The 27,492-nt window shown below is 38.5% G+C and overlaps 1 protein-coding gene across 1 annotated transcript; it reads left to right on the top strand.

Annotated features, from left to right (window-relative positions):
* Positions 1-18,662: 18,662 nt before the first annotated feature.
* Positions 18,663-27,460, top strand: smad3b (SMAD family member 3b). Its single transcript, XM_041795636.1, has 9 exons — positions 18,663-19,126; positions 22,081-22,274; positions 22,380-22,514; positions 22,824-22,898; positions 22,986-23,036; positions 24,949-25,161; positions 25,242-25,379; positions 25,487-25,631; positions 26,830-27,460. Exons 1-9 carry the CDS (start codon positions 18,924-18,926, stop codon positions 26,951-26,953), a joined length of 1,278 nt encoding a protein of 425 aa, XP_041651570.1. The 5' UTR covers positions 18,663-18,923; the 3' UTR covers positions 26,954-27,460.
* The last annotated feature ends 32 nt before the right edge of the window (positions 27,461-27,492 follow it).

Here is a 27,492-nt window from a genome sequence, read left to right as displayed (position 1 = left end):
TTCGTATAAAATGCGTCAAATTTAATTGCTCCTCATACATTCATACAGTTGAATGTTTTTAGCATAAAGTTTTAGCAGTCCATCTGTGCATTTGTATATTTTCTATACTGCTCATCCCATTCTAGGCAGCAGGGGGCTGGATATGCCCTCAACTGATCACCAGTCAATCACAGGGCTGGCGGACAGGAAACACTCACAGTCTGATCTGCAAAAAAAGTAGAATTACTAATTAACATGGACGTCTTTGGACTGTGGGAGGGAGACAGAGCACCTGAAGAGAAGCCATGCTCACATGGGGAGAATATGCAAACTCCACACAGAGACCCTGTCCAACTGGGATTCAAACTAGTGCAGTGAATCAGTGGTGCTTACCACTGCACCACCATTCAGACCAGAATCAACAATAAAGAAATTTTTAAATTTTAGTTTCTTTTACATATGGTGCAGTGTTATCCTCTGTCTGTGTAAAGATGCACACTTTGATAATACTGTGGAGTGGACTGCTGCCAAACTTCATGTCACTGTGTCTGAAATTTAATTAGCTTTAGCTTTCAACTAGATAAAATATGAAAATACTGCTGACACAGTGATGCTGCTCACGATGCAGTCTGAAATACTGTGAGTCAGAGAGGGTTCTTGTGTTGCAAAGAATACCATGCAAATGGGCTGATATATTGTTATATTTTCTTTCAGACCCAGCAATTTCTTAGAAATGTAAAGACTAGTCATTTTTCTCCAATACATTTGAAACTATATTTTAAAAATCCATGTGCAGCCAATAAAGCCTACAACAGTCAGATAGTGCAGTGACATGCAAATCTATAAGCCATGATCAGATTGACTTATCTTTTAGATATTAACTTTTTTCCTCTGTTTGTCGGTACAATCCACTGTGTCTTCTGTTTTAGAATGTTCCAGCCCTTCATTGAATCAGAAATATTAGCTTTATAGGCCAGGTATGTGTTAACTCTGCTCTGTAGAATCATTTAAAATGAAACATTATGGGGTGTTAGTAGCCTAGAGCAGTTGTTCTCCTGAGAAGATGTGACCCAAATCTCTAGTTTTTCAATCATAATGATTTTTTTTAATGAGAAATCAGCCACTTTCAAGTTAAGATGGAACAAAAGATGGAGAGAAACAAAAAGAACCAAAGAGAACCTGTTAAGAACCAAGGGTCTAGTGGTTATGTCTGCATGATCCATGCACAAAGGAAGCTGTTCTCTAGGTGGGGTACCCAGATTTAGTCCAGCCTGAGGCTCCATTCCTGCATGTCATTCCCTACTCTCACTCTTCTCCAGGCTTCTGACTCTATCTACTGTCCTAGCTGAATAAAGGCATAAAAAGCCTGATAATAAATCTTATAAAAAATTAAAATTAAAGCAATATACACAGCCTAAATGGGAGGAAAGTTGGGTTTTTGGGTATGTACAGGATGAACACATATTTTCATCAGTGTCTGCCTGAGAAATTTGTTGTTACTTTTTGCTATCGACTTAAATATAAAGTCATGTTTTGCAGTGTCACAGCATCAATCAAACTAAATTTCAAGAGCCACCTGCTGAACATTTTTTTCCTTTGTATTTCTCTTTTCAATCACTGCAGCCCCGCTGTAGCCCGCCGCTGCAGGTTTGTGCTTCTGTGTTTAACAGCACGTGTAGCTCCTTTGTGTCTGAGCTGATAGATGAACAGGAGAGGATGGATCTGCTGTCCTCTGTTTGGAGGATCCTCCAATCTGCCCACACTCAGAGCAGCAGAGTAACTTTTGTGAGTGAGTTATTCCAGCTGAGACTTCTTTGTAGCCTGCCGCAGCTGTTTTACATTTCACACCCCCTCTTCTCACTCACCTCCCAGCCAGCATCTTAGAAGAACCCCCTCCTCTTCCTCCAGCCCCCCCTCCATTACCACCCCTATCCTACACTCATATCCACATTTACTCTCACATGTCAGAATAGAGACATGCAGCACAACAGGTGTTTACACTCTGCTGTCTGTCTGCAGGTTTCAGGGTGATTGATGAGGGACGGGAGGAAATTAAGCATGACGTATTACATTGTGTTTAGGACACCGGCAAGACCTGCAGAGTGTGCACTGGTTTTCTTTGCAGAGGGGCTGCAGGCAAGTGTGAGTCCTCTGATGGAGCCTGAAAAATATGGATCTTTTACACTAAACACTTCTTGATGTGCACTTTCATGACAAAACATTGAAGCTCTCTTACCCTAAGATGTTTGTGATGTCACAAACTTTTGATAAAAGGATGTTTTGTGCTTTGAATCTTCCTGTCTTTGGCTTCTTCTGCATCTTAGGGACAAAAAATACAAAGTGCCATAAATGTATACGCTGCATGATCTGTATGAGTCAAAAGGATCAACCTATGCTGCCATTTTAAAACTGAGAAGGCTTCAGCGTCGTCTCCAGAGAGGCAAATAACATGCTCTAAAATGTTTCCTTTTATCCTCCCTCCCCTTTGGCCTGCTCCCACTCTGCTTTCTAATCCATCCTTCCCTCCTATATCTCCTTCTCTTCACCCACCCCTGTTTTTATTTTTTTATCACTGCTGCTCTCTCTCTCTCTGAATGAGCTGCCCTCGGATTACTGGGGCTTGTGGAGGTCTATCAGAAACATGTGTGGAAGGTTGGAGGCGGCTGATGGGAAGTCCTTCGGCGAGCGGCTCACCCTCATTTCTCCCAAAGAGCAGCGAGCCAGCGGGGAGGAAAAACTCTCAGTGAGTTCAAAGACAGAAACTTATGGGCTTTTTACAGGATATTATTTTCCACTGAATGGATAAACAGGAAAAACTTCTCACCCTAAACCACTCTCTGTAAAATTCAGGAGCCAGAGGAAAACTGGATCACTCACCTCTGCTCTCAGTTGTCCTAGCTGGGATTCTTCTGCTCTCTGTCTAGGTTTGACTAAACACACTAAAATCACAAACATGACACACGTGGGTTTAAATTACTTCATATGATCAGAGTAAGTCTGATTAGAGTTTCAGATCAGAATATCCTTAAAAGACTAAGTCTGTCATCACATTGTCTATGACAACAGTGTCAATAACAAAAGCAATGCCACTTCCAATGAGGGAAATCACACTTTCAATTCACCTTTTAAGGAACATTCAAACACATGTTACACTGCCACCTTGTGGATCCTCATTCTACTCTTCTGCAAGGCCTGAATTTGCAATGGGACTTTAGTTAGTGCTTGGAAAATCCAGTACTTTATAATTATGATAATAAAAAACACTTAAATGTACTAATGTGTAACTGAGCTGTCTATACTGTGTTTTGTGTCATGTGTGCCAACTCCAAGGCTGAAATGTGCTATTTATATATGCTCAGAGCCCTAGTGAGAGTAAACATGGTGCAACAATGTCATGAAGAGCCTTCCACTCAAAAAGCCTCCTCAGTTCAAAAAAGTGAGTACTGGAAGTATCTTCATGTAAATGTTGTCAAAGGTTGTAATGAGTCACAAGCAGTAAGGCTTGGAGGTTTTTGAGATGAGGAACTTTTGATTTGTGTTGATTTTGACCTTTAAGGATGCTTTGTGGGTAGCTGCATCAACCAGGAAGGACATTTTTAACAGCTTTTCATCCATGAAACAAAAACAGTGCTTTATATTTTGGTAAATACACTATGTGTACAAAAGTATTTGGCCCAAACCTGTTTATTATTGAATTCAGGTCTTTTAATCAGACTCATTGCCACTTGTATATACAATCAAACATCCAGCCATGCAGTCTCCATTTGCAAACATTTGTGATACAAAATGATTTTTCTGAGGAGCTCAGGGACTACAAGCGTAGTACTGTGAAAGATGCCACCCATGCAATGAGGCGGTTCATGAAGTTTCCTCCCTGATGGATATTCCACAGTCAACTATAATTGATGTTATTAGATAGTTGAAACATTTAGGAACAACAGCAACTCAGCCATGAAGTGGAAGACCATGTAAGACCACAGAGTAGGGTCAATGAATGCAAAGGCACAGGGTGTGAAAAAAGTTACCAAAGCCCTATAGCTGAAGAGCTCTGAACTTCCACATATGTAACACAAAAGCTGGAGCAGAGCTTCATGGAATGGGTTTCCATGGCCGAGCAGCTGCTTACAAGCCTCACATCACCAAGTCCAGTGCCAAGTGTTGCACGGAGTGGTGTAAAGCACACCGACATTGGACTGTGGAGCGTTGGAAACATGTAGTGACAAATCAGGCTTCTCTGTTTGGCAGTCAGATGTGCGACTCTGAGTTCGGCAGATGTCGGTAGAATGTTACCCGTCTGACTGCGTTGTGCCAACTGTGAAGTTTTCTGGAGGAGGGATAATGGTATGGGTCTGTTTTTTAGGGTTTGGGCTAGATGCTCCAAAAAGGGCCACAACATTGTGGGGGTGGTGGTGCCTGGAATTCCACACCATGGACGATGAAATGTGCAGTCGAAGGCAGAGCAAAACCATGTAGACTCTCGAGCAAGCAAATATGATTTTGATACAGCAACAGAACGGCAGCTTCAGTGGCAGTTCATGCCTCTTTATTTAGCAAGTCTTTTACATAGCATCCAGCAATAGCTCACATATTGTTACTGTCACAGCAGCAAGAACAGAAGTTAAAACTATTAAAAACTCTCTGGCTTTCAAAACTGTTGGAAAACTGTATGCACTTTTGATAGCACTTTATTTTAGTTGCCCTTAATTAGCTAGAGAATAAGGTGGTAATTACCTTATAATAAGTTGTCATTTTACCAGGTAATAACTCGGTAATATTAAGGAAGTATACACCTGGTAATAATGTATTAATTATTGGTAATTCCTTGTAATATCATGCCAGTTCTTAAGAAATTTGGTAGTATTTTACCCTAACCCTGTAACTTTAACCCTATTAATACTGTAATACTGCAAATCTCTGGTAATTAGGTGGTATTTCACCATGTAATTTCTTACAAAAAAAGATAATTCTACAGAAGTTTCTTGACAGTTTTCAAAGAAATGTCTTTATTTTGGTCCACTTAATTAAAGTGAGATCTTCCTGAATATTTTTCAAGTAATCTTTCTGATTAGGGTTAGGGTAAAATGCCACCCAATTACCACAGAACTGCTACAATATAGCCAGGAATTACTTGATAATGAATTTGTCATTACTAGGTAAATACTTCCTTAAAATGACCATATTTCCTAGTTATTACTTGATAAAATGCCAACTCAATACAAGGTAATCACCATCTTATTTTTGAGAAATTACTAGATAATTACCACTTATTACTATAAAACTACTAGACAGTTAGGGTCCACTAAAACAAAGTGTTACCTAATTTTTAAAATTAATCTAGACATTTCCATGCAAAAAGTCTACATATTGTTCATTTAATTTTTTTCCTAAAATAAACCATGATGCTTCCTTTTAACAATCAAATGATTCAATTATCATATAAAAATATTATAAAAATGTGCTTGAGCACCTGACACCTAAACCGCAGCACTGATTAAAGGCATTAAAGTAATTATATAAAAACTATCAATCTTCCTGTTGAATGTCTATTTTGCTTTTTTTGCAATTAAGAGGCACCCATATTGATTTAGGTATGTTTTGTAAACCGCCAAAAATTCCTCACAGGAGCTTTAAAGTCGAGTTCAGTAAAACTAAAGCAAAAGTAACTTTGAATTGTACAGTGCTTGATTCACTAATAGAGAACTCACTGGTATTGACAGTGATTCTTTAGTTCTGCTGCAGTAAAAATAATTTGAAGTCACTTGGCTCATTGTTTAATTATTTTTGTTGGCTGTTTATCAGAGCACTAGTGCAATAGCATTTAGGAATTTTTGCCTTGCCTTAACCAAATCTTTCCATCCCTTCCAGCCTCTGCGGTGTAAAGTCACCTTTTTACAGTAAAGCGCCTTACAAAGCCTACAGGTCTACATGGTTGTTATTGAGCAGCAATCAGTGCCGAGGAATGTTGCTGAAATGTGAAAATGTCCTCACAGCCTCTCTGTTAGCTACTGAGAGGAGTGAGCCATCTGAGAGTGGGCCAGAGAGGGAATGGAAAAATCCACGGCATTTAGGTAAAGCCATGTCATAAAGGCAGCACTAATGAGCCGGAGGTTTTAAGAGAGGAGGAGGAGGAGGGAGGAAATGGTTTACATATGGATTTGAAAGAGCACAGGCATCACAGCTATGTTGTGTATTTAATGAAGCAAAGTAATCCTGGCGCACATGTCTCTCTAATTGTCTTCCAGTCCTCTCCCACACTCACTGCTGTTTAATCTTTTTAACACTTTATAAAGCATGCATTCAACGTAAAAAGTTGGTTACAATCAATTAAAAGAGACTTGTGTAAAAGAAGGACATCACTGTGTTTGTTATTTTGTTGTCTTAACAGTCCATTCTCTCATTTATACAAAAACCTAAACTGTATCTTATTTAGAGCTACACTAAACACTAAAGTTCTTCTTACAAACCTTTTCATCCATCCCAAATAACATTAAGACTATAGTTGTATTACTACCAAGAGGACAGGACAAGGCTGCTCAGAGCATAAGGGGTTAAAAAGATGAACATTTTCTGGGGCCCAGCCTCATGGCTGGCTATGGAGGTCAGAAAGAACAAGACTTGCATTGTAACTTAAACCTATGATAACTATATTTTACCTTTTTAGCCTAAATAAGCATTCTTATCAAAGAAACAAAATGTTTTATTATTGTTGCCTTAGTAAAATGTAACCTATCGAACTAGTACTGTCAGACTTATTATGGCCTGCACAAAAGTCAGAACGCCAGCAAGGAAAAGGGAAAACAGACACTTTACAGGGGATATTTCAGCTCTAACCTTGCAAAGTAGATGGATATGCCTGTTTCTGTGTTTCTCACTGGCAAATCCTACTTGCAAAGCTCCTGTCTGAACTGTTTGAGCCCGGTTAGAAAGTGACAGGCCCCACAAGGGGCAGTACTTTCGGGCGCAACAGAGTCATGACGTGTGCAAGTAGCGACAAGAGGCCGGTGCAATTATGGCGATGGAGATTAGCGTGGATGCTGCTAAAGCACCAGTTTTATCAGAACTTGATGGCATTTCTTCGTTAAAGAAGAACAAAGAACAGCAGTGAGTTGTTTTCTTTTCAAAAACGATAAAAGTTATGTACTGACATGGCCACAGTCGCCATGGTATGCATTATGCAGCTCTCTATGGAGTTTACTCCTTCGGTAACGGCGGCTTGGCAGCGGCTATGTCATGTGTTTTGTTGCTCTGATTGGCCCGTAAAGATCTGAGGGACAGAACGTTTATCCAACCACCCTGCTGTGTATGGGACTCACACACAGTATTTGGCTCAGCTACATACAGGACACTAAAGAGTTAAAGAATGTATACACTAACATTGGCTCACTCTGAATATCTATGTCATACAGATGTTAAAACTCCTGCCAGAAACTTTCAGCTTGCTTTGATTTTGGTGCCCCCTGTGGTCACTGTGGTATGTCTCATCTCTTTGCTGGTGTCACCTACATGCAGCGGTTACTGAGAAAGCATGGATTATCACTCATTGTGTACCTGCTGTAGTAAAATGTGAAATCCTGCTTTTTCAACATGTTGTAAGTTGAAGTTTTTTAAGTTGTAATGTTGAAGTAAAAATGTTCACAGTTTACTTGTTTGTGTCAGATCATCCATAAATATCATGGTGATGAATGCTGGTTGGAGGTGCCCCCCTGTGAATTATAGAGCCTCAGCAGCCCCTTAAATTGTCGCTGCCAGCACCAGAACACATTGCAGGTCACAATGCTTTATCACACCTGCTGCACCCTGCTCCCTTTTCCTCTACCCTCTGTCGACTAGATGGAAGCATTCTCCAGCAGAGGACGCGGATGATGCACACAAGTTTTACATCAAAACAGCAGCTGAGGGACATGACTGATCTCTCCTGAGGAATGTGTTTATCTACCTTTAAGAAGGATGGCCTCCTGTGCCCAAAACAGGTCATTCAGCTCAGAAGTGACAGCCGTGAAAGTGCTTCACAAGCCTGCTGAAAACATCTGTCATGATAAGAAACACAGGTTGGAAGTGCAGAAGCATCTGTGCAGCACTGCTAACATATTATCATAATTGTATCTGCTATGACAGTTTAAAAATGTAAACCCCAAAATGTATTAAAATTTGATTCTGACTGTTAAAGCGCTCTTACTAATTAAGCTCATTTTAAACATACAGTAAAGCAGATTAAAAGTTTACAATTGCTTGCATGCTAATTGTAATGAGAAGACATTATAGGGAAAGAACAAAAATAGTGATGAGTCCAATAAGAGCTCTCCACAGCCTGCAGCCCTCGGAAATAAGCAAGTTTTAATGTTCAAGTGTAATGCTTAATTATCCTTACATGGCCATTTACAAGCATATTGCCACAGGGCTCCTGCTCCACAACAGTCCCCAGTCTAATAGAAAATAGCATTATTGTGTGCAGTCAGAATTATTCACTGCATTACCCACGATTCATAGCATGTATTAACACAAGCAATTTCATGCATATGGATACAGTGGGTCTTAGCGGGGGAGCTCCTGATTGCTCTGAAACTAATTTCACAATCATTAGTTTTGGCAGTGGTGTGAGTGACAGAGTGTATTTACCAGATCTGAAAATGACAACTTACACAAGCTTATAAGAATAAAAGTCTGATCAATGAGAAGCTCTGTTTTCAAGAAAAAATGCTAAAGTAATGTCATAATTCTCTGTAGTTTTCCAAATACTTCACAAATGGGTATATATCCATTTCTACTGATGTTAACCTCAAAAACTGGACTCACAAAAGGAGGAGATCCTTTGTAAACACAGAGCGACTACTTGAGGTTCAGGCCAAACAAAAAGCCATTTTAGCCTGGAGGTGAAATTAATGAGTCATGTCCGAGTGTGGCATTCCATCCATATGTAAGATGAGGAGATATTCTGCAAAGCCTCTGAATCAACTTAATGCTTTTATGGGCCATTGTTCACAATAAACATGTAAATTGTGTTTATGGGATAGCCTATAAATCAATGGCACAGAATCACAAATAAATTATAATCCCAGTAAGTCCTAAATGTACTTAGGTGCAAAAGGAAATAAAGCAAAACAAAAGAAAACACAAATGAGAATGACAAATAATTATTTTTGTTATAAAGTACGCCTTTTACACATTTTGTATTGCATTATTACAAAAGGACAATTCCAGTGCTCCTACACTGGAGTAAAATTTAAAATATGCTACCCTTTTCTTTCTGAAATATTTCCATTTCCTGGTACTTTATCTTTATCTTCATTTTTTCAGCTGGATTTTTTCCCTTCTACTTTATTATGACTCAGCAGATAAAGATAACAGTTCAACAATAATAAAAAATGATATTATTCTAGGTAAAGATAATATTTATATAATATTATGGTGGGTATTTACAAGCTAAGCATAAGCTCATAAAAATGAATAAATATTTATTCCTTTGGTTGCAAAGTTAAAGTGATGAGCACTCAATGTATCAGTTATGAAAATCTTAAATCAGCAATAAAATTCATGATATTTTTTGGCAATATCACGTGAGATGGAGAGTAATGTTGTACTGGATGCTGTGATTTTGTCATAAGCAGGAGGCAACAGGCCAAGTGCTAAAGATAATTCTCACAGTGCTGATTTTCAGCATAATGTCTTGATCTTAAGAGTGATATTGCTTTCATAACGTAGCTCTACAACCAGCATTGAAGAAAAAAGTAAAAACAAAATCATCATCTTAACCAAAAAATCTTCTGTTCTCTTGCTACCTTGGTTTTGTCCATGGCAGCTAAATAGTTTTTTTTTTAGCATATTTGTACATTTTTCTTTAACATGAAGAGGGACTCAGATTTTCTTAGATACAAGAAGGGGAGCTCCAGCACTGAGGAAAATAAATCTGAGCAGTAAGTTTTTCAAGACAAAAAATACAACAGTACCCATGAACTATTAATGTCCCCTGTATTGCATTGTGGGTATTTCCAAATCAGTGATAAAAAGCTTTTCAAACAATCAGGAATAGCTGAACAGTTGACTGAGGACATGGCAGTGATGCTGGATAAGAATTGTGGATTTCACATCTGGATGTGTAGGCAGTTTTCCCATGATGCCCTTGGACAGAGTGTTAGTGTTTTTTATCTATTTAAATGTGTAAGAGTGAGTTAAGATGTTGGCTGATGTACAGAGATTACTGCTGGGATTCCGTCATATTTCTCATGGTTTATTTTTGTTTCTGATGTTAAACACTTTAGCACCATGAGTGACACCTGACAATGAATTTAACCTCAACTGATTAGGAACCTCAAATAAAGGAAGTATATAAAATTTATTGAGATGCATTTTCTTCTCAAATAGTAAACACCTCTAATGGATTCCTCTTTTGCAAAGGACACAAACATGTGGTGTGACAGATATTTGACTTGTTATTTTTTATCTTCACAAGAAAATTAAGTTGATTTTACATGCAGATGTAATTAATGACATTTTCTAAATTAGCAGTAGCAGTTTTGTTTCATCTGAAAAAAATTATCATAATGAATAGTTTATGATAATAACAGATTAGTTTACTTGTATTTCATGTATTTCAAAGAAAAATAATAATTTAAACAATGACTTGTTTTGTTTGATCTAATTGAAAAAAATATGTTTCTTGGATGTTTTTCGTATATATAGACAGTGCTTAACAAATTTATTAGATCACCTGTTATAAAAACGAGAAAACATATATTTCAGTAATCTTTCAAAAACTTATTTAAAACTAAAAATGTTATTGTTATTTATTTGGCAAATAACAAACTGAAACAACTAAATAGTCCTTTTTCACACATAATAACCAAAAACCTCCATATTTTGTATGGCCTCCTTTGGCCTTGACAACAGCTTGCATTCTTGCTAGCATTTTTTAATGTACTTTTCCACAGTCTTTTTTGTTATTGAGTTCCAAATAGTTTCTAGCTGTTCCCACAGACTTGCTTTAGATGAAACTTTTGTGCCATCAATCTTTGAATCTACTAAATCCCAAATTTGTTCAATAGGATTCAAATCCAGACTTTGACTTGGCCAGTCCATCAGTTCCAGTAGTCCAGATTCCTTTTTCTTGGTCAAATAGTCTCTGCACAGCTTTGAAGTATGCTTGGAGTTATTGTCTTGTTGGTATATGAACCCACGACCAATCAGTTTCAGTCCAGAAGGGATTCCATGATGCACTAAGATGTTGTGGTACACGTTCTTGTTCATGATAGCGTTGATTTTCACTCATTTGCCCATGCCATATCCACAAATGTTTGTGCTCCCTGGCAAATCTGAGGCGTTTCTGGATGTTTGCAGGCCTCAATAATGGCTTCTTAGCAGCTATTCTTCCCTTTAAGCCTTGTTCCATCAGTCGTCTGCTTATGGTCATTCTGGAGACTTTCTCAGACTCTGATCTAGAAGCATTCATCTCTGCCTGAAGATCAGCAGTGGTCTTCCTTCTGTCTCTAGTACTTAAAATCTTGAGGTGTCTGACATCTGCTTCAGTTAACTTTGGTTTCCTGCCTCTTCCTTGACGTATTTTGTAAGTACCAGTCTCGGCAATTGACTCCAAACTTGACCACACTGTGAGAACACTTTATGTCTTTCCCTATTTGTCTCAAAGACCATCCAGCATCATGAAGTGTTTAATGCGGACTCTTTCATTTTCAGTCAGCTCTCCACGTTTTACCATTTCAAACAGGAATGAAGGATTTCAAACTGAATTCACCCAAATTGAGCCGGCTCACTGGGCTTCTCTGAGAAGTCAGAAATGAATCAAGCATAACATTCAACCACTAAAACTAATTTTTCTCTTCAGGAATGCAAGTAAATAACTATAATTTGACATATCAATCAAGAAATAATAATGTGCTTTACTATTTTTTCAGTTTTTTTGTAAAGCAGTAAATTTGAAAATTCATGGATAACAACAATAATTATATTTTAGCATTAAAAATATCATTTGGGTTAAAGAGCTTCTACATATTGGTGTATTAACCATTGCAGAAACATCAAAAATGATTTTGGTAATTACCAATGCTGTTAATTTAGGACAGCTGTGGCATAAACCTTACTTTGGTTACACAGTAAATTTACCTGAGTAAATTTTACTCAAATGGAGCAAAATTTTACTCTGAAAAATATAACATTTGGTCCCAGTCTATTTGGAGTAAAATTACTTTGCAAGCAGAGTAATGTTTTCAGAGTTGTTTTTTACTCTAAAAAGTGTTTTTATTTAACTCTAAATGATGAGTATGTACTCCACAATGAACAAAATAAAAACAACTCTACAGCAATTTTACTCACTACAGAGTAATTCAGACCATAGTTTATTCATTATAGAGTTAGTTTATTCATTATAGAGTTGTTTTTTCTCAATACAATGTATTTAGTCCTTTCAGAACTGTTTTTAATTCCTTATAGAAATGTTTATACTCATTATGGAACAATTTCTACTCCATATAGAATTGGGTAATGGTTATGTAGACCTGTATCTTACTCTAAATAGACTGATCTTCCTCTTTATATAGAGCCACATTTTCCTCTTAATAGATAATTCTGCCTTTCCACCCATGGCGTAACAACAAAAGAGGTGGTTTTGCCAATACATATTAGACATAGTATTTGAATATTACAGAAACAATTGTCATGAACATATGACAAGAACTCAGGAGCAGAGCACGAGACAAGGTGGTAAAGTAAAAGAAGTTTATTTGACAACAACAGGGCAAATGATGGTGAGTGTCCTGGCTGGTGATTGAAAATAGCACTGGCAAGAGAGACAGAGACACTGCAAAAAAGGAAGACAAATGGAGTTAGTCAAGGCAAAAAAAAAAAAAAAAAACACCTCACTGAAAAATCACAAGATTATCAAAAGTTGAAGAGGAGTTACTTTACTAGAAGCTGCAGTACAAAGCTGTCTGAATGTTCATCACCTGGTGAGGAGGTCTTGATTTTAAGGATTATCTGCAGCTGGGACACCTAACGAGCTGCATGACCAGCCATGAGTGATGCCAGCTGAGTTGAAACTTTAGTGGGTGTGGTTAGGTTTTACTCCAGCAGAATTTACTCTGTGTTTTTACTCCAGCTCCCATGGTGGCTGGTAAAAAATATACTCAATAAGGAGTAAATGTACTATTTTCGAGTAAAATATTTTTGACTTTGAGAAAACTTACTCCCCAGATTTTCATGTGTAGGGTTAGGGTGGTCTAATAAATTTGTTAAGCACTGTATATCAAAATCTCGACTAAACAATCTTATTATATTTGGAAAACAAAGCTGGTTTTCCAATTGTAATATCGTGACTTCTCAAAACAAACAAACAAAAAAAATGACCAAAATGTACATTTTATCATGGAAAAGGGAGTAATAACATGTTTGCGTGTCCTCTTAGGAGTTCTGTACTGATGTGCTTTTAGAAATGTTTGTTTTTTTAACCTGTGTCCTTGTTCAGTCACGTTTGTTCCATCTAAAGTCCACACTGCCATATTTTTCATTTAATATATTTTTAAGTGGTTAAACATTTTCAGAAATTTGGGTCACGGTTTCTCAATAAGAAGGTGCTGATTGGTACCGAGGCAAGATCAGTTGAGATCTAAATGACATCATGAAATGCTGTAGTAATAGCCCACAGCCACTAGGTGGAGTGATATCCTATCTTTAATGCTGACTCCTCTCGAATGCCAGCCAGGGTTCAAACTTGTAGCTATGATGAATTGAAGTGGTCAATCAAGGCTTCATGCTGTGACCTTGTCTCCAACTTTGAGAATAAATCTGGATGATATTCATGAAAATAACTCATGGATTGACTGTTTGGCACAAACTGCCATGAAGGTTTTAGGGAGGACCGAAAACCTCTCTCTCCACGTAGTATCAAAGTAAAAAAGAGAGAGTTAAAAGGAGGCAAAGAGAGTATTGTCAGACTAGTCTTACATCCCCTACACATGAAAATGGCATTTTACCATCTAGCAGACCATACAAAAGAGTCCTTCAAAGTAAACAGAACCATTTTTAAAACTTGTTACACCCAGTTGTAAATTTTCAATGTTTCCTGATGTTGTAGGGCTTGTGCAATGGTGATAAGTTGTTTTTTAAAATTTCACTCATTATGTTATTTCTAATAGCACAGATCGTGTGTAAATAAGTAATATGCAGTATATTGTATGTTGGCTGTGTTGTACTGTACCACATAGTATTACAGTGCCTTTGAAGGTATTCACCCCTTTGGATGTTTTACCCTTTTATTTTTTAAAACAATCAATCATGGTCAATATAACTTGGCTTTTTCGTACAAAAACTTATAAAAACCTCTTTAATGTCAAAGTTAAAAACAAAAATATGTAAGGTCAAATAAATGACTGAATAGATATTTACTCCCTTCGAGCCATTATTTATAGATGCACCTTTGGCTGCAATCACAGCACTGAGTCTGTGTGGATAGGTCTCAATTCAGGAATTCACACTGCAGTTTTACATTTTTGCAAAACCGCTCAAGCTCTGTAAATTGACCATGGAGTCTCCCACGTGCCTTTTGGCGAAAACTCTAGGAGAGATTCGATGAGTTTTCCTCAACAATGGCTTTCTCTTTGCCACTCTCCCATAAAGCTTTGACTGGTGAAGAACCCAGGCAACAGTTGTATGCAGAGTAGCTCTCCCATCTCAGCTGCTGAAGCTTGTGACTCCTTCAGGTGTCTTGGTGACCCATCTAGTCTCCTTCTTGCACAGTCTCTCAGTTTGTGGGGACGACCTAAACGAGGCAATTTACTCATGTGCCACATTCCTTCCTAACCTTGCAAAGCAGATGGATACGCCCGTTTCCTTGTTTCTCACTGGCGAATCCATCTTGCAAAGCTCCTGTCTGAACCCTGTAAGAAAGTGACAGGACTTTCAGGTGTGGCAGAGTCGTGACGTAAGCAAGCAGCAACAGGATGCCAGTGCAACTATGGCGGGAGAGCTTAGCAGGGATGCTGCTAAAGCGCCAGTTTTATCAGACAACATTTCTTCGTTAAAAGAAGAACAAAGAACAGCAGTGAGTTGTTTTCTTTTCAGAAACTACAAAAGTCGTGATGGGTACTGACATGTCTATGGTTGCCATGGTTCGTGTTATTCCCTGGTAGCTGCGCATGCGCACCACCGACATGGCTGCGTCATGTGTTTTGTTGCTCTGATTGGCCTGTAAAGATGTGACAGACAGAACGTTCATCCAATCACCCTTCGAGTTTTTTCAAATCCTCTGCCCTTTCCCAAACGCTTAGTATTGAAGGTTTTCCAGATTGAAGTGTGAAACAAATCCATCTGGCATGTCAGAATAATTCCTTCCTTTCTTGATGATGGATTTAGCTGAGCTCCAGGGCTCACTTGTTATATCTTACATATTTTTATTTGATGCACATTACTTTGTAGAAATCTGTTTTAACTTTGACATTAAAGAGGTTTTTTGTTTAGGTTTTTTTTATTGCTTGAAGACTACAAACACTGAAAATCACTACAAACACACCATCCCCCCACTGTACAACATGGTAGTGGCGGCATCATGCTGTGGGGATGCTTCTCAGTAGTCAGCCCTGGAAGGCTTGTAAAGGTAGAGGGTGAAATGAACGCAGAAAATCCTGGAGGACAGTCTTATTCAGTCAGCAAGAGAACTGCAGCTTAGGGGAAGATTTATTTTCCAGCAAGACAATGACCAGAAGCAAACAGCGAAAGCTGTACAGAAATGGTTCAATGACATCAAGGTAAATGTTCTGGAGTGACGAGTTAAAGCCCAGACCTCAATTCAAGAGAGAATTTGTGGTTGGACTGGGTTGTTCACATTGCAACATACTTTTTTTTTTTTTTTTTTTAACAAAAAAAGCCAAATTATATTCACCATGATTGAATAATAAAATCAATAAAAGGGTAAAACATCCAAGGAGATAAATACTTTTTATAGGCACTGTATACTGTATTGCATTGCATTGTTTTAACTCATGGGCACTGAAAGTCAAGTTCTTCTGAGGATTTAAGTATAAATGGTCAGACTGTAAAGTTTCAACAAAACTTAGCAGATGAATGAACATGCTTCATAAAACCTTCAAAACACACCTGCAATAAAGAATTGACACTTTGCAGTTCATTGGTGAAGATGAACCTCCCTGTCCTGTATTATACAGTTATAAGGGTTGGTAATCCATTATAAATCTTAGAAAACAAATGTATTCTCCTATTTTAAGGGCTTAAGTGTCATGCTTGGGTAGAATGAAGTACAGATATTGATGTGATAGTGTCTTACCTCCATGGCTCTTAATCCAGAGGAGGAGGGTTTAAGGATGCTTTGGTTCAGACCAGAGGGAGGGACAAACACGGGAGGTCACTTCTGTGCCAGATTTGGAGGTGCCTCTGTCTGGGGAGAGATTGATGGCTGCGAGCAACAGATAACAGTTTGCAGTGTGAAGGGAGATTTAAAAAAGGCAGAGATTGTAGGGAGAAGTGGACCCCACCCGTTTGGGGCTGTGTCCAACAGCTAGTCTGATTCTAACACACTGCAATTAGCTGTGGGGGGCAATTACAGGCCTGTGGAGGGTAAATGTGAGGTGTTTGTGTGAGTTTTTTTTTTTTTAATCAAACAGTGTGCTTGAAGCTATTATTCACTCTACAGAATCTGTCATGATGCTAACCTAAATGAGATTAAAATTGAGAGGTTTTAAAGCTTTTTAAAGAATTAAGTGGTGTTATAACCCGTAACATGCAACTGAATTTTCCTATATGGATGCACAAAAGACATATTTACTCTAATTGCTACTCCATCCTTGTCTAAGTATTGTTTTGACAGCAGCCCAGCTGATCACGCTCCTGCAACACTTCTGTTTGTTTCCCACGTAACCCCTGAGTGGTCCATCACAATGCCATTGTTGTCTATCAGATTGTCACCAGTCATTACTTATTCAGTCGGCCGATGTGCCTTTTGTCCAAAATCATTCCTCTCCATCCCAAACACCTTCCCCTGCCTGCTGCGGTCCATCTGCCCCTCCCCTCCCTGATACATACAGCATAAGCTCCCATTTCTCTCTCCCTCACACACAAACACGGACACGCAGAAACTCTTGCCAGCTGTCCAGCTCCCTGTCCCCTGACAGCAGAAAGTGTCGATAGAGCCCTGAAGAAATCCATCAAAATACTCCTCAAACCTTTTTCCTTCAGATTCAATTTTGATCAGCAATTTATCATCTTACAGTATAAATAACGTCTGAACAGTGACAAGATCAATAAATGTGTACACAGAAATTCTGATTTAACAATTTTGCCGTGGAGTTTTGTCAACATTTACACAGCAGTTTAAAGCTCCTGTGAGGAACTTCAGGTTTGTGTTGGTTTTGGCACCCCCTAGGTTCAAAGTGGTATATCTTATCTCTTTGCTGATCTTTTCTGTCCATTCATAAGTATTTTTTAGGGTGCAAAAATCCCATCCTTCTTTTTTAAACAGTCAGTTTCTCATCAGTGTTTATGAGCATAATGGAATTACTAGAAATAATCCATTGTCAAATACTGTCATTATTGATGTAATTTGTCTTTAAGCAATAGCACAGAAAATATCCTCAGTCTTGTTCTAAATTGCATATTTTTTTGTTTTGCTTTTGAGAGGTGGCCTTAAACACAATCTAAGAGTTTCAATTCTGCTGTTTGGACAAACTTGGTTTGGTGCACATTCGGAAAAATCATCCTCAGATTGATCCATGCTGAAAATAATTGTGATTCGTAGCCCTAGCTGTGGCTTTTAACAGTGTTTATTATGACTATAAATAGGGTATACTTAAAGGGGACTTCTCCATAGAGGGCAATTAATAGTCCTTTATAATTATTGTTTCTGAGCCGGTGCCAAGATAGCTATAATTTTTTATTTAAGAAGAAGGGAGTAAGAAGCAATGCCAAATAATTGCTTAAAAATAGACATCAGTCATTGATGGCGTTTATAAATAGAGAGAAGGAACAGGGGCTGGAGCTGCACGGTGATATTTATAGCTCAGGCACACTGCTGTTTACAGGAGGCAGCAGCCGGGTGTGCACTTATCAATAACACCATAAAACCTCAAATACCTCTGAATGCTGTCACCCTCCTCGTCCGTTTCAGGAAAGATGCATCTAAGGTGAAATTAAATCACTTTTATGAGAGGATCAAAGGGATTACTCCTAGGGCTTTTCTATTCATGGACACAGTAAATGCAAAAGTTGGATCATTTTTCAGAGTCGACATATCTCTCATTACAACTTTTTTTTTTTTCCATTTCTTGCCTCTAAGTATGTTGAATTGATGTATACAACAGGCTTTTAAAGAGGGGAAATTAGCCACTGATAACCCAGCATAAAAGCTGATATTTAAAAATAAACATTACATAATGATTGCTTCATTCAATTTGTCATAAAAGCAGATTAAAACACACAAAGCCAAGTAGCATGTAACAGAAGAATACTTAACTCTATTTTATTATTTACAGTACATTTACCCCGAGGTCAAAGTGGAGACGAAAACCCTTGAAATGACTTTTAGTTTTCTTTTACGCAGTTTAATTTAGTGGACTTACTGTAACGTGTTAAAAAGTAAGAGTTAAACTGCATATCCAATGTCCTCAAACGCCTGCTTAGTACAGGTGGAGGACAGGCCAGCTGACTGAGAGGCTGGAGGAGGGGCGGACAGACAGCCCTGCTGCCGGTGGAGCAGCTCAGCACAGACCGACAGACAGCCAGCTCGACCGTAGTGAACCTGCGACGCAAGCCGCCGCTGCTGCTGAGTCCCCGGCAGCGATCTGCCGTTCGTCTGTCTGGGAGTTTAGCCTGCTAAGCTAACTAGCTGGCCTAGTCGGTATTATTGGAATTACAAACTGTGCTACTTCTGGGAATTCTGGACTGCAGGAATTAGACAAATACTGTAATTTATTGTAACAAAGTTGCTATCTGAAATGTCAATATTACCGTTCACCCCTCCAATCGTGAAGAGGCTCCTAGGCTGGAAGAAGGGTGAACAGAACGGGCAGGAGGAGAAATGGTGCGAAAAGGCTGTCAAAAGTCTGGTGAAGAAGTTGAAAAAGACGGGACAGTTGGACGAGTTGGAAAAAGCTATCACAACACAGAATGTCAACACAAAATGCTTAACCATACCAAGGTAAGCAGAGCTAACTAGCTGCCTCCCTCCAGGCTAAGGTGGCTAGCAGGCTGGTGTAGATGGCAGCGGACGTTAGCCTCGTAGCATGCTAGTTAGCATGAGCTAACATGATACAACAAATGCTTTGCATGTGAAATGGTTTTCTTTTGTTATCTTGCCAGCAATAAATGAAAATTTATTGTTACACAGCAGACATGATAAATTATGAACTGAAAAATAGGAAAGGTCTGTGACGTTAGCTTTACTATGTTTAACTGTGAAGCCTGTTGAAGTGATATTGGTATCATTCATTTTTCTAAAAAATAAATAAATAAATATACACACATACAAATAAATAAATAAATAACATTGAGCTATGCTTATATTTATACTTGATTGATACTCTTATGACTAACAGTCATACAGAGTAGAGCTTACGATACAGACCTTACCTACTTTCATTTCATTTCTTTTTTTTTTCATTTCTGTTGCGTTAATATATGTGAAGGGTTAGCGGTACTTAATTAGTCTTGAATTGCTAATTATATTACACCAATTTAACAAAGTAGTTTATACAACTGAAAGAGGTTGTGGTTAGCCCCAGCCTGTCAAACCACACATTTAAGTCTGTTATGATCTATTATAATGTCACATTGCGACATAAGTACATCACAGGTAGTACAGCTGAGACGCCTCAATAGTGTAGGGATGTTGATGTAGGTTACAGAAATTGCTAGCTTTCTTATATGCTTGAACGACTCAAAAATGACACCAAAGCAGGCTTTACCTCCAGACATGGTAAGTTCACTGTGATGCATCTCACTCTAAGCTACATAAACAAGTTTGACCAAAGTTCACGTGTGATGAGGAGGTGAAGGGATGCTTTAGTGAAGCAGTCCTCTGACTCACGGAGGATGTTTAGACTGGAGTGTGTAAACTCTGGGAAAGTTGGATTTGGGTTTGGGATTTCCCATATGGGATACCCGTTTGTAACTCACAGTATGCTGACACATTAGGCAGATGCTTTTTGATGTGATTTTAATGTCCACACACATGCAGTTAAGTTCATTATGGTCTAAACGGCAAGAAGATGTTGATTTTTATTCAATGATAAGTTTGAAAAACAGGGTTTCTAGTTTGTTAGTTTTAAGATTATTCCATTTTTATTTATATTTGTCCCTATGGGGAAAAAGACAATAAAACAAGACCCTGAAAAAATGTTTTAAACCAAGAATTGCAGTGATAATTCAGTAAGGAACACAAAGAAAACAACATGTACATTGTGTTCCCATCTGATCATTAAAGAGTACTGTTGCTGCTGTTGCTCCAGTTGGCCTTTCACTTTAACTTTTTTTCATCTATAGTAAATAAATAATAAGGCACAAATATTGACTGCTGTTTTAAAAGGCAGTGACGAATCAAACGCATTACTGTCTGACTTCTGTAAAAGTTAAGAATCCTGGAAAGTTTATCAAAGCTATAGTTAATCAGGCAGTTTATAGGTCTAAACCTAATGAAATTAGGATTCCCCTTTATAATTTGTAAAGAAGTGACCATGGGTGTTAACCTACAGTAAAATCTTTTCTTCCATTCTTGGGAATGTGCTGCAGGCTCAAGAGAGGGTGTGGGCCACTGTTTGGATTATGCTTCAAAGTTGGTGGGTTTGAGTCTGTATGCTCACAGAATAACAGCTGTCTTGCTTCCTGAAATAAAAACAAAGGTTCAGTGAGTCTTCACTAACACAGGCCTAATTTGTTCTGGCCTTCTGTAAAGTAGATTGGTAAGACAGAAATTCATCAGCATCTAAAAAGGTCAAATGTAGGTCTGAGGTGCTGGCAACTGGAACCGTCTCAACCAGTAAGACATTAATATGCACTTGAACATCTGGCATGCTTTAACTGTGAAAACATCCATCGGCTTTGTATTCAGTATAAGGAGCAGAGGCTTTTGACACCCAGAAGCTGGTTGACCTATTTGCTGAAGGAGTTATCATACTTAATGCTCACTGTGTTTGCCCAGTGGAAAGTTATGAGTTTTTGGTTTCGAGAAACAATGCTTACTTAAAAGATATTGGGTTCATGGGAACTGATTTGTGCCTTTGCAGAAGAGTGAACAATACTGATCGGACATCTATTTAATAATGGCCTCTTGCTGGATCAGACTGGAACAAAGCAAACATAGCATTTGGTATGATTTAATGCAGGCTACCAATTCTTTAAATCCTATAAGCTTAGCTAGGACCGTCCCAGTATAAGAGATGCTAGGCTTGTGAATCCCTGTTTATATGCTGTACAGTTTTGATTCCTTCTGGTGATAATATGATGTTGTTTCAGTCCAGCTGTGTGTCAGACCAGTCATAAGTTGAGAGCTTCAAATCATGGAGACCAGACCAAACCCAGGTCAATCTCTTCAAAGACAAAGGGATGCTGACCTCAGCTGACCCAAGAAATACTCTCTCTGAACCACAATACTCTGAGCATTTCTCTTCTGTGCACTATAAAGCTGTAATTAAATTGTAGTAGTGGATTGTGTTTGGAAGAGGTTTCAAATGAAAATGTGAACATTTTTAAAACCACCTGTCTTGGTCACCGTGGTTTGTTTTGTTGTTGTTCGATGTGGCTGTTTATCTGAAGACATGAAATTTTAAGACCCATAACCAAATCCTAAGGATGAAAAACAAATGTTGCATAAATGTTAATTTCATTCTCATGATCCACTGTGAGAGAAAATTTTGTACATTAAAGTATATCGTGTGAATTCGATTAATTTGGCCATATTTTTGTAATTTTCCTCATTAAAAAAGCCAGTGTGTGCACGTTTACCTTACTTTGCCTCTGCGTGCTGTAATCAGTGACAAATAAACACCTTTAACTGAACTTATTCTTGTTATAATTGGTCTATTCAGTGTAATGAAATATAAATGCTTAACTGTATACTTAATTTGCATCTTTCCCTTATGTGTTATTTCTCCCCAGATCTTTAGACGGGCGTCTCCAGGTCTCCCACAGAAAAGGTCTTCCTCATGTGATCTACTGTCGCTTGTGGCGCTGGCCAGACCTTCAGTCCCACCATGAGCTGAGGGCTGTGGACCACTGTGAATTTGCCTTCCACACCAAGAAGGATGAGGTCTGCGTCAACCCATACCACTACCAAAGGGTGGAGACACCAAGTGAGTGCAGTAAATTGCTACATGATTTAAATTACTGTATTTAAGTTTGCTATGCAGTTTAAAGTATAGAACGGGTGCTTAATGAAGGCATGTGCTTGTCTCCAGTTTTGCCTCCTGTCCTGGTACCACGACACACAGATATCCCTGCTGAGTTTCCACCTTTGGATGACTACAGTCCATCTATTCCTGAGAACACCAACTTCCCAGCTGGCATTGAGCCCCAGAGTAGCTATATTCCTGGTGAGGAAAACATGATAATTATTTCAACCCATTACTCATATCTGCAAGTTCATATTGCTAGTTATGTTGTGTGCTGTATACTGTTAATAGTCAAGACATTTAGCACAAAAAAGAACTTTACTGTATGCAGAAAAGCCTTTCCCATAAATGCTGATGTAATTATTTTTGCCTGTTATGTTCAAGATTGGCTTAAAAACAGCTAAGCACTTAAAGTGTTGACTTGCTTTAAGCAATTACAATCATGTCATAGCTGGTGTTGTGTGCCTTAGATCAGGTCTGTTTGTATCATTTTTTGTCTGTCTGCTGCAGAAACTCCTCCACCAGGGTATCTTAGTGAAGATGGTGAGACAAATGATCACCAGCACAACCATAGTATGGACACAAGTGAGTAAGACAAATTAACAAAAAACACTGTTTACATTCATTCTGTTGTAATTGTGATGCTTGAACCAGTACTTCACTCTCTTTCAGGTTCACCCAGCCTGTCACCCAACCCTGTGTCACCCACTAACAGTAATCTTGGTAAGAGAAAACCAGATACTGCCTTTATTGTCAGAGAATATGATTAAACCTGTGCACTTCAGTACTCGACAGCAATAACATTAGGGAAGGTAGAACTCTATTTTTATTAAGTGCATGCCACTGACAGTACTTTTGGCTTGTTGTGTAATTTTATATTGGATACATCTGCACTCACATATACGTAAATGTCATACATTAAATGTTTATGAAGTTAGGAGTAATTCCACACACTGGCTTGCGCTACCTTAAAACCAAACTCCTTCGTGTACATGGGAGGTTTTGAACATCATAAGCTTCATGAAGTTCAATCAGGAAAGCTCTGCTGCAATTCTACAACTTCATGAATTCCCAATTAAAATTATTGTGAGGCTGCCTGAGAGCCAGAAAAGCTAGCAGTTTGGCAAACCAGGGAACACATTAGGTGATACAGACACTGCAAACACTGGTCACTGTGTTGAACCACAACAGTGGTTTGGGCTGTTGCTCAATCAGAAGGTCAGTTGGTAGATTTTTTTTTTTTTTTTTCTGTGAAATCATTTTGTTTGTGTGTGTAAAGTTAAAAAGTGTAAGCATAAAAAAACCCAGGATGTTTGGAAAAGTCGTGTTAGGAATTCATTTTAATCTGAACAGCACTTGGGGAGTACTTCCTAAAAACTGAAATTTTTAAGGGGGACTAAAAATGTTGTCCTCACCTCTACATTAGCAATAAAAGTGAGTATTATATGTTAAAACAGTAACCTTTTTACAGTTTGTGTATATATTTACAAGAAGCATAAGGGATCAGATTATTCCCTTCCACCTGTCTGGGTTTTAACTACTGATGCATTATTATGCTCATCACTTAAATTTTGCAAAGATGGAGCTCATTTCAGGTGATTTAGTCTGATTTAGACTGACTGTGAGGATTAAAAACATAACCAGAGGGTAGATCACACCTTACAGGGGAGCCAAAGTAACACATTTTTAATCAGTGAATTTTATCAGCATTTGGTGAAATAAAACTGCAATGCATATAACCGAACAAATATCCAGGCTGATAAATGGTTTACCCTTACTATTCTGTGTGTAATTCTGTGGCGGTTATACATATTTGAACTCCAAACTCTGTTGCTAAAATGAACAATCACATGTATAAACTACAATTTTATAGCATTGCATTCGTTTAATATTTTAGTAAAAGCATCTTCTGTGATTGATCCTTGTACTAATGTCAAAGGAAATGACATGCCAATAAAAATTCAAATTATTGGTATTAAAAGTAGAATTGTTGCCATGTAGTAGTAAAAGTTAACAGTTCTTACTAATTCAATATTTCTTTAACTTGAATCATCTTACAATGCTGGACCAATTCCCCCATTCATCTATGCCTGATGACTAGCTAACTGTACACAGTCAGTAAAACAGAGACTGCTGACACTGTAGTGATGGTTCTAGGACAACACAGACAGATTAGGGATGAACATGTCTGTGTGTGAGAGACAGATGACTAACCTGCAGAGGCAGTGGACGTGGTCTGAAAGGCTCAGCCTCAGGGCAGCAACAGAGCAAGTATGGTATGAATGAAGTCTTTGTCTATGGACTATCCACGTCTGAGGAAGGCCCAAAGTAATGCAAAAATAATAATAATATCCGGTTACCAGGTTGTTCCGTCTATGTGGAGAGCCATTAGGAGGTCATGTTAATAAAATAAATATGTACATCATGTCTTTGCTGGGGCCATGAAGGTCATGGGAAAGATCCCCTGAAAAGACATCAAAGAGAAGTTTTATCAGCAGAGTGCATCTTCACAAATAAATGGCTATAGGAGGACAAAGCAGTTTACCTGTTCCCATGACCCTCTGAAGTCTTTATTCATTGACCTGACTGGGGCTTGTATGTGTGTTAATGTGTGTCTCTCTCTCACCCCTACCAGACTTACAACCTGTGACATACTGCGAGTCTGCCTTCTGGTGCTCGATCTCATACTATGAGCTGAACCAGCGTGTAGGAGAAACCTTTCACGCCTCCCAGCCCTCTTTAACAGTAGATGGATTCACAGACCCCTCTAACTCTGAACGCTTCTGTCTCGGCTTGTTGTCCAACGTCAACCGCAACTCGGCTGTAGAGCTCACACGGAGACACATAGGTACTTTTCATTTTATTGTAATTTTTAGCAATCAGCTGGTTGATTGCACAAATCTACAAAATCTTTTCTCTTCTCTCCAGGACGGGGTGTCAGGTTGTACTACATTGGAGGAGAGGTGTTTGCAGAGTGTCTCAGTGACAGCGCCATCTTTGTCCAGAGTCCAAACTGCAACCAGCGCTATGGCTGGCATCCTGCCACTGTCTGCAAAATACCCCCAGGTAAGCATGAGCAGATACACAAGAGCACTGAAGGTAGTACAATCAAAAGCCCACAGTTGTTTTTGTCTGCTGTGATGTTCAGCCTCATAGTACTTTTGTTTTTACAGGCTGCAACCTGAAGATCTTTAACAACCAGGAATTTGCTGCTCTGCTCGCACAGTCAGTCAACCAGGGCTTTGAGGCTGTCTATCAACTCACCAGGATGTGCACCATCCGCATGAGTTTTGTTAAGGGTTGGGGAGCTGAGTACAGGTAATTGAGATGCCTGAAATGTATTTTTTATTTAATTTAATTGGAAATTAACTTGACTGGATGTGCATTTGTTTGACTGTTATCAGGCAAAGAAATGACTGAATGCTATGAGGAACTGGAAGCATCTTCCAGCTCAAATGGTTCCAGCGCTAACACAAGCTGTGAATACAAATCACTTTTTTAGCATTCATTATTAGAATTAGAGATGTGCAACTCTGGTGAAATAAATATTTAATCAAGAGCAGCATCCCTCAATCAATTAGAAGTTATTTTTCCAGTTAGTTACTTTAACCTTGAAATCCTGCACACTGCTCTAGCTTGTTTCTCATCCTCTATAGACTGCTTCCTTTAAAAAAGGCATTATCTAGACAGAACAGCGCATAAAGTCATTCACAACCTGACCTTGACATAGAGTGCACCTTTCCTTTATCGTTTCTGTTTTATTATTATTATTATTACAGTTTCTGTCTCAGCGTAGGAGTTGTTAAAAAGTCAAGTGTTTGTTTCCTTAAGTCTACAGTTCTTGCCTTGACATACAGGTCATGTGCCGTTTCCTTTAGCCCAGCCTTGAAATGGCACCGGTAAATAGAAACTCTTGAATGGATGTATCTGATTTGAAAGTTTCTCACCTTTCTTTTTGTCCCTTAAAGGCAAGTTTTTCATTTAGATGTTTGCCTTAAACTTGAAAAGGAAAGAGTCTCAATGTTTTAAGTGGGGATGAATAAATTTAATTTTGGGAGTGAAGAATTGATCATGCAACATGTATACACAGAAGATTTGGAAATCCTAAAGAGGTTGATGGGGGAGGGTGCAGCCGTGAATCTGCAAGAGAGGGTTGAGTAACGGATGAAGAATGCAGCAAGCATGCAGTGGTGAAGGGGGCATGGAGTGGGAGGTGAACACATTACAGACACCCTCAGCAAAGGGGATTCCCAGCAGACTGTGAATGCTGTGTGTTATATTTCTGGCACCAAACACCTCGGAGAAAAACATCGCTGAAAGAAACTTGAATGACAACAAGAATAGCTCATAGAGTTGGCTCTAGTACTTGCTAAGACAAGAACTGCTGAGCAGAAAGCTTTATTGTGTTTCCTGTGATGAAATCAAACTGATGATTAAATAGTGTTTTAAATGCATGTCAACATGATCTCTTACAAACTACAATGCACTGTTATCTGTCTTTCTCTGTACCCTGCAGACGTCAGACAGTGACTAGCACCCCCTGCTGGATAGAGCTGCATCTCAACGGGCCTTTGCAATGGCTTGACAAAGTTCTCACACAAATGGGCTCTCCCAGCATCCATTGCTCCAGCGTGTCATAGAAGATACTTTTCAAGGAACCCTTCATCACATTGACACTCTTAAACATAAACCACATAGGAAAACTCAGGCGTCTCTCACTGATACCAAGGAAAGAGACACCATTCATAAAATGTATTATGACTCTCCCCTGCTGTTAAACATTTCACCTCACATCTGTAGTACTTTTCCTTAGCCCCATTTAGTGTTTTCATTCAGTAGTTACTCTACCACTGGACACTGTTTCATTTGTTTAACAGGAAGCCACAGGGTATTCGTTATAGGTTTCAAAAGAATTTCATTCATTCAGACATCATGTCTATGTTCAGTGTTGATGTAATTTTTTACATGACATTTGAATTCATGGTACAGCTTTACTTTTGCCACTATTTAAACATTTCAAAAGATTTTTGATTCTATGAATTAGCTCTTTTTATGACTCAGACGTCATTAGTGGGGGTTCAGATTTCTGTTACCTACCTTTGTAATGACACTTAACATTTGAACCAGTAAATTAACACTGAAAAGGTCATTCTGAGTAGTGATTAAATACATTATATTT

The sequence above is a fragment of the Cheilinus undulatus genome, linkage group 9 (genome assembly GCF_018320785.1).
Source record: "Cheilinus undulatus linkage group 9, ASM1832078v1, whole genome shotgun sequence".
Lineage (NCBI taxonomy): Eukaryota > Metazoa > Chordata > Actinopteri > Labriformes > Labridae > Cheilinus > Cheilinus undulatus.
This window is presented reverse-complemented; position numbering and strand designations above follow the sequence as displayed.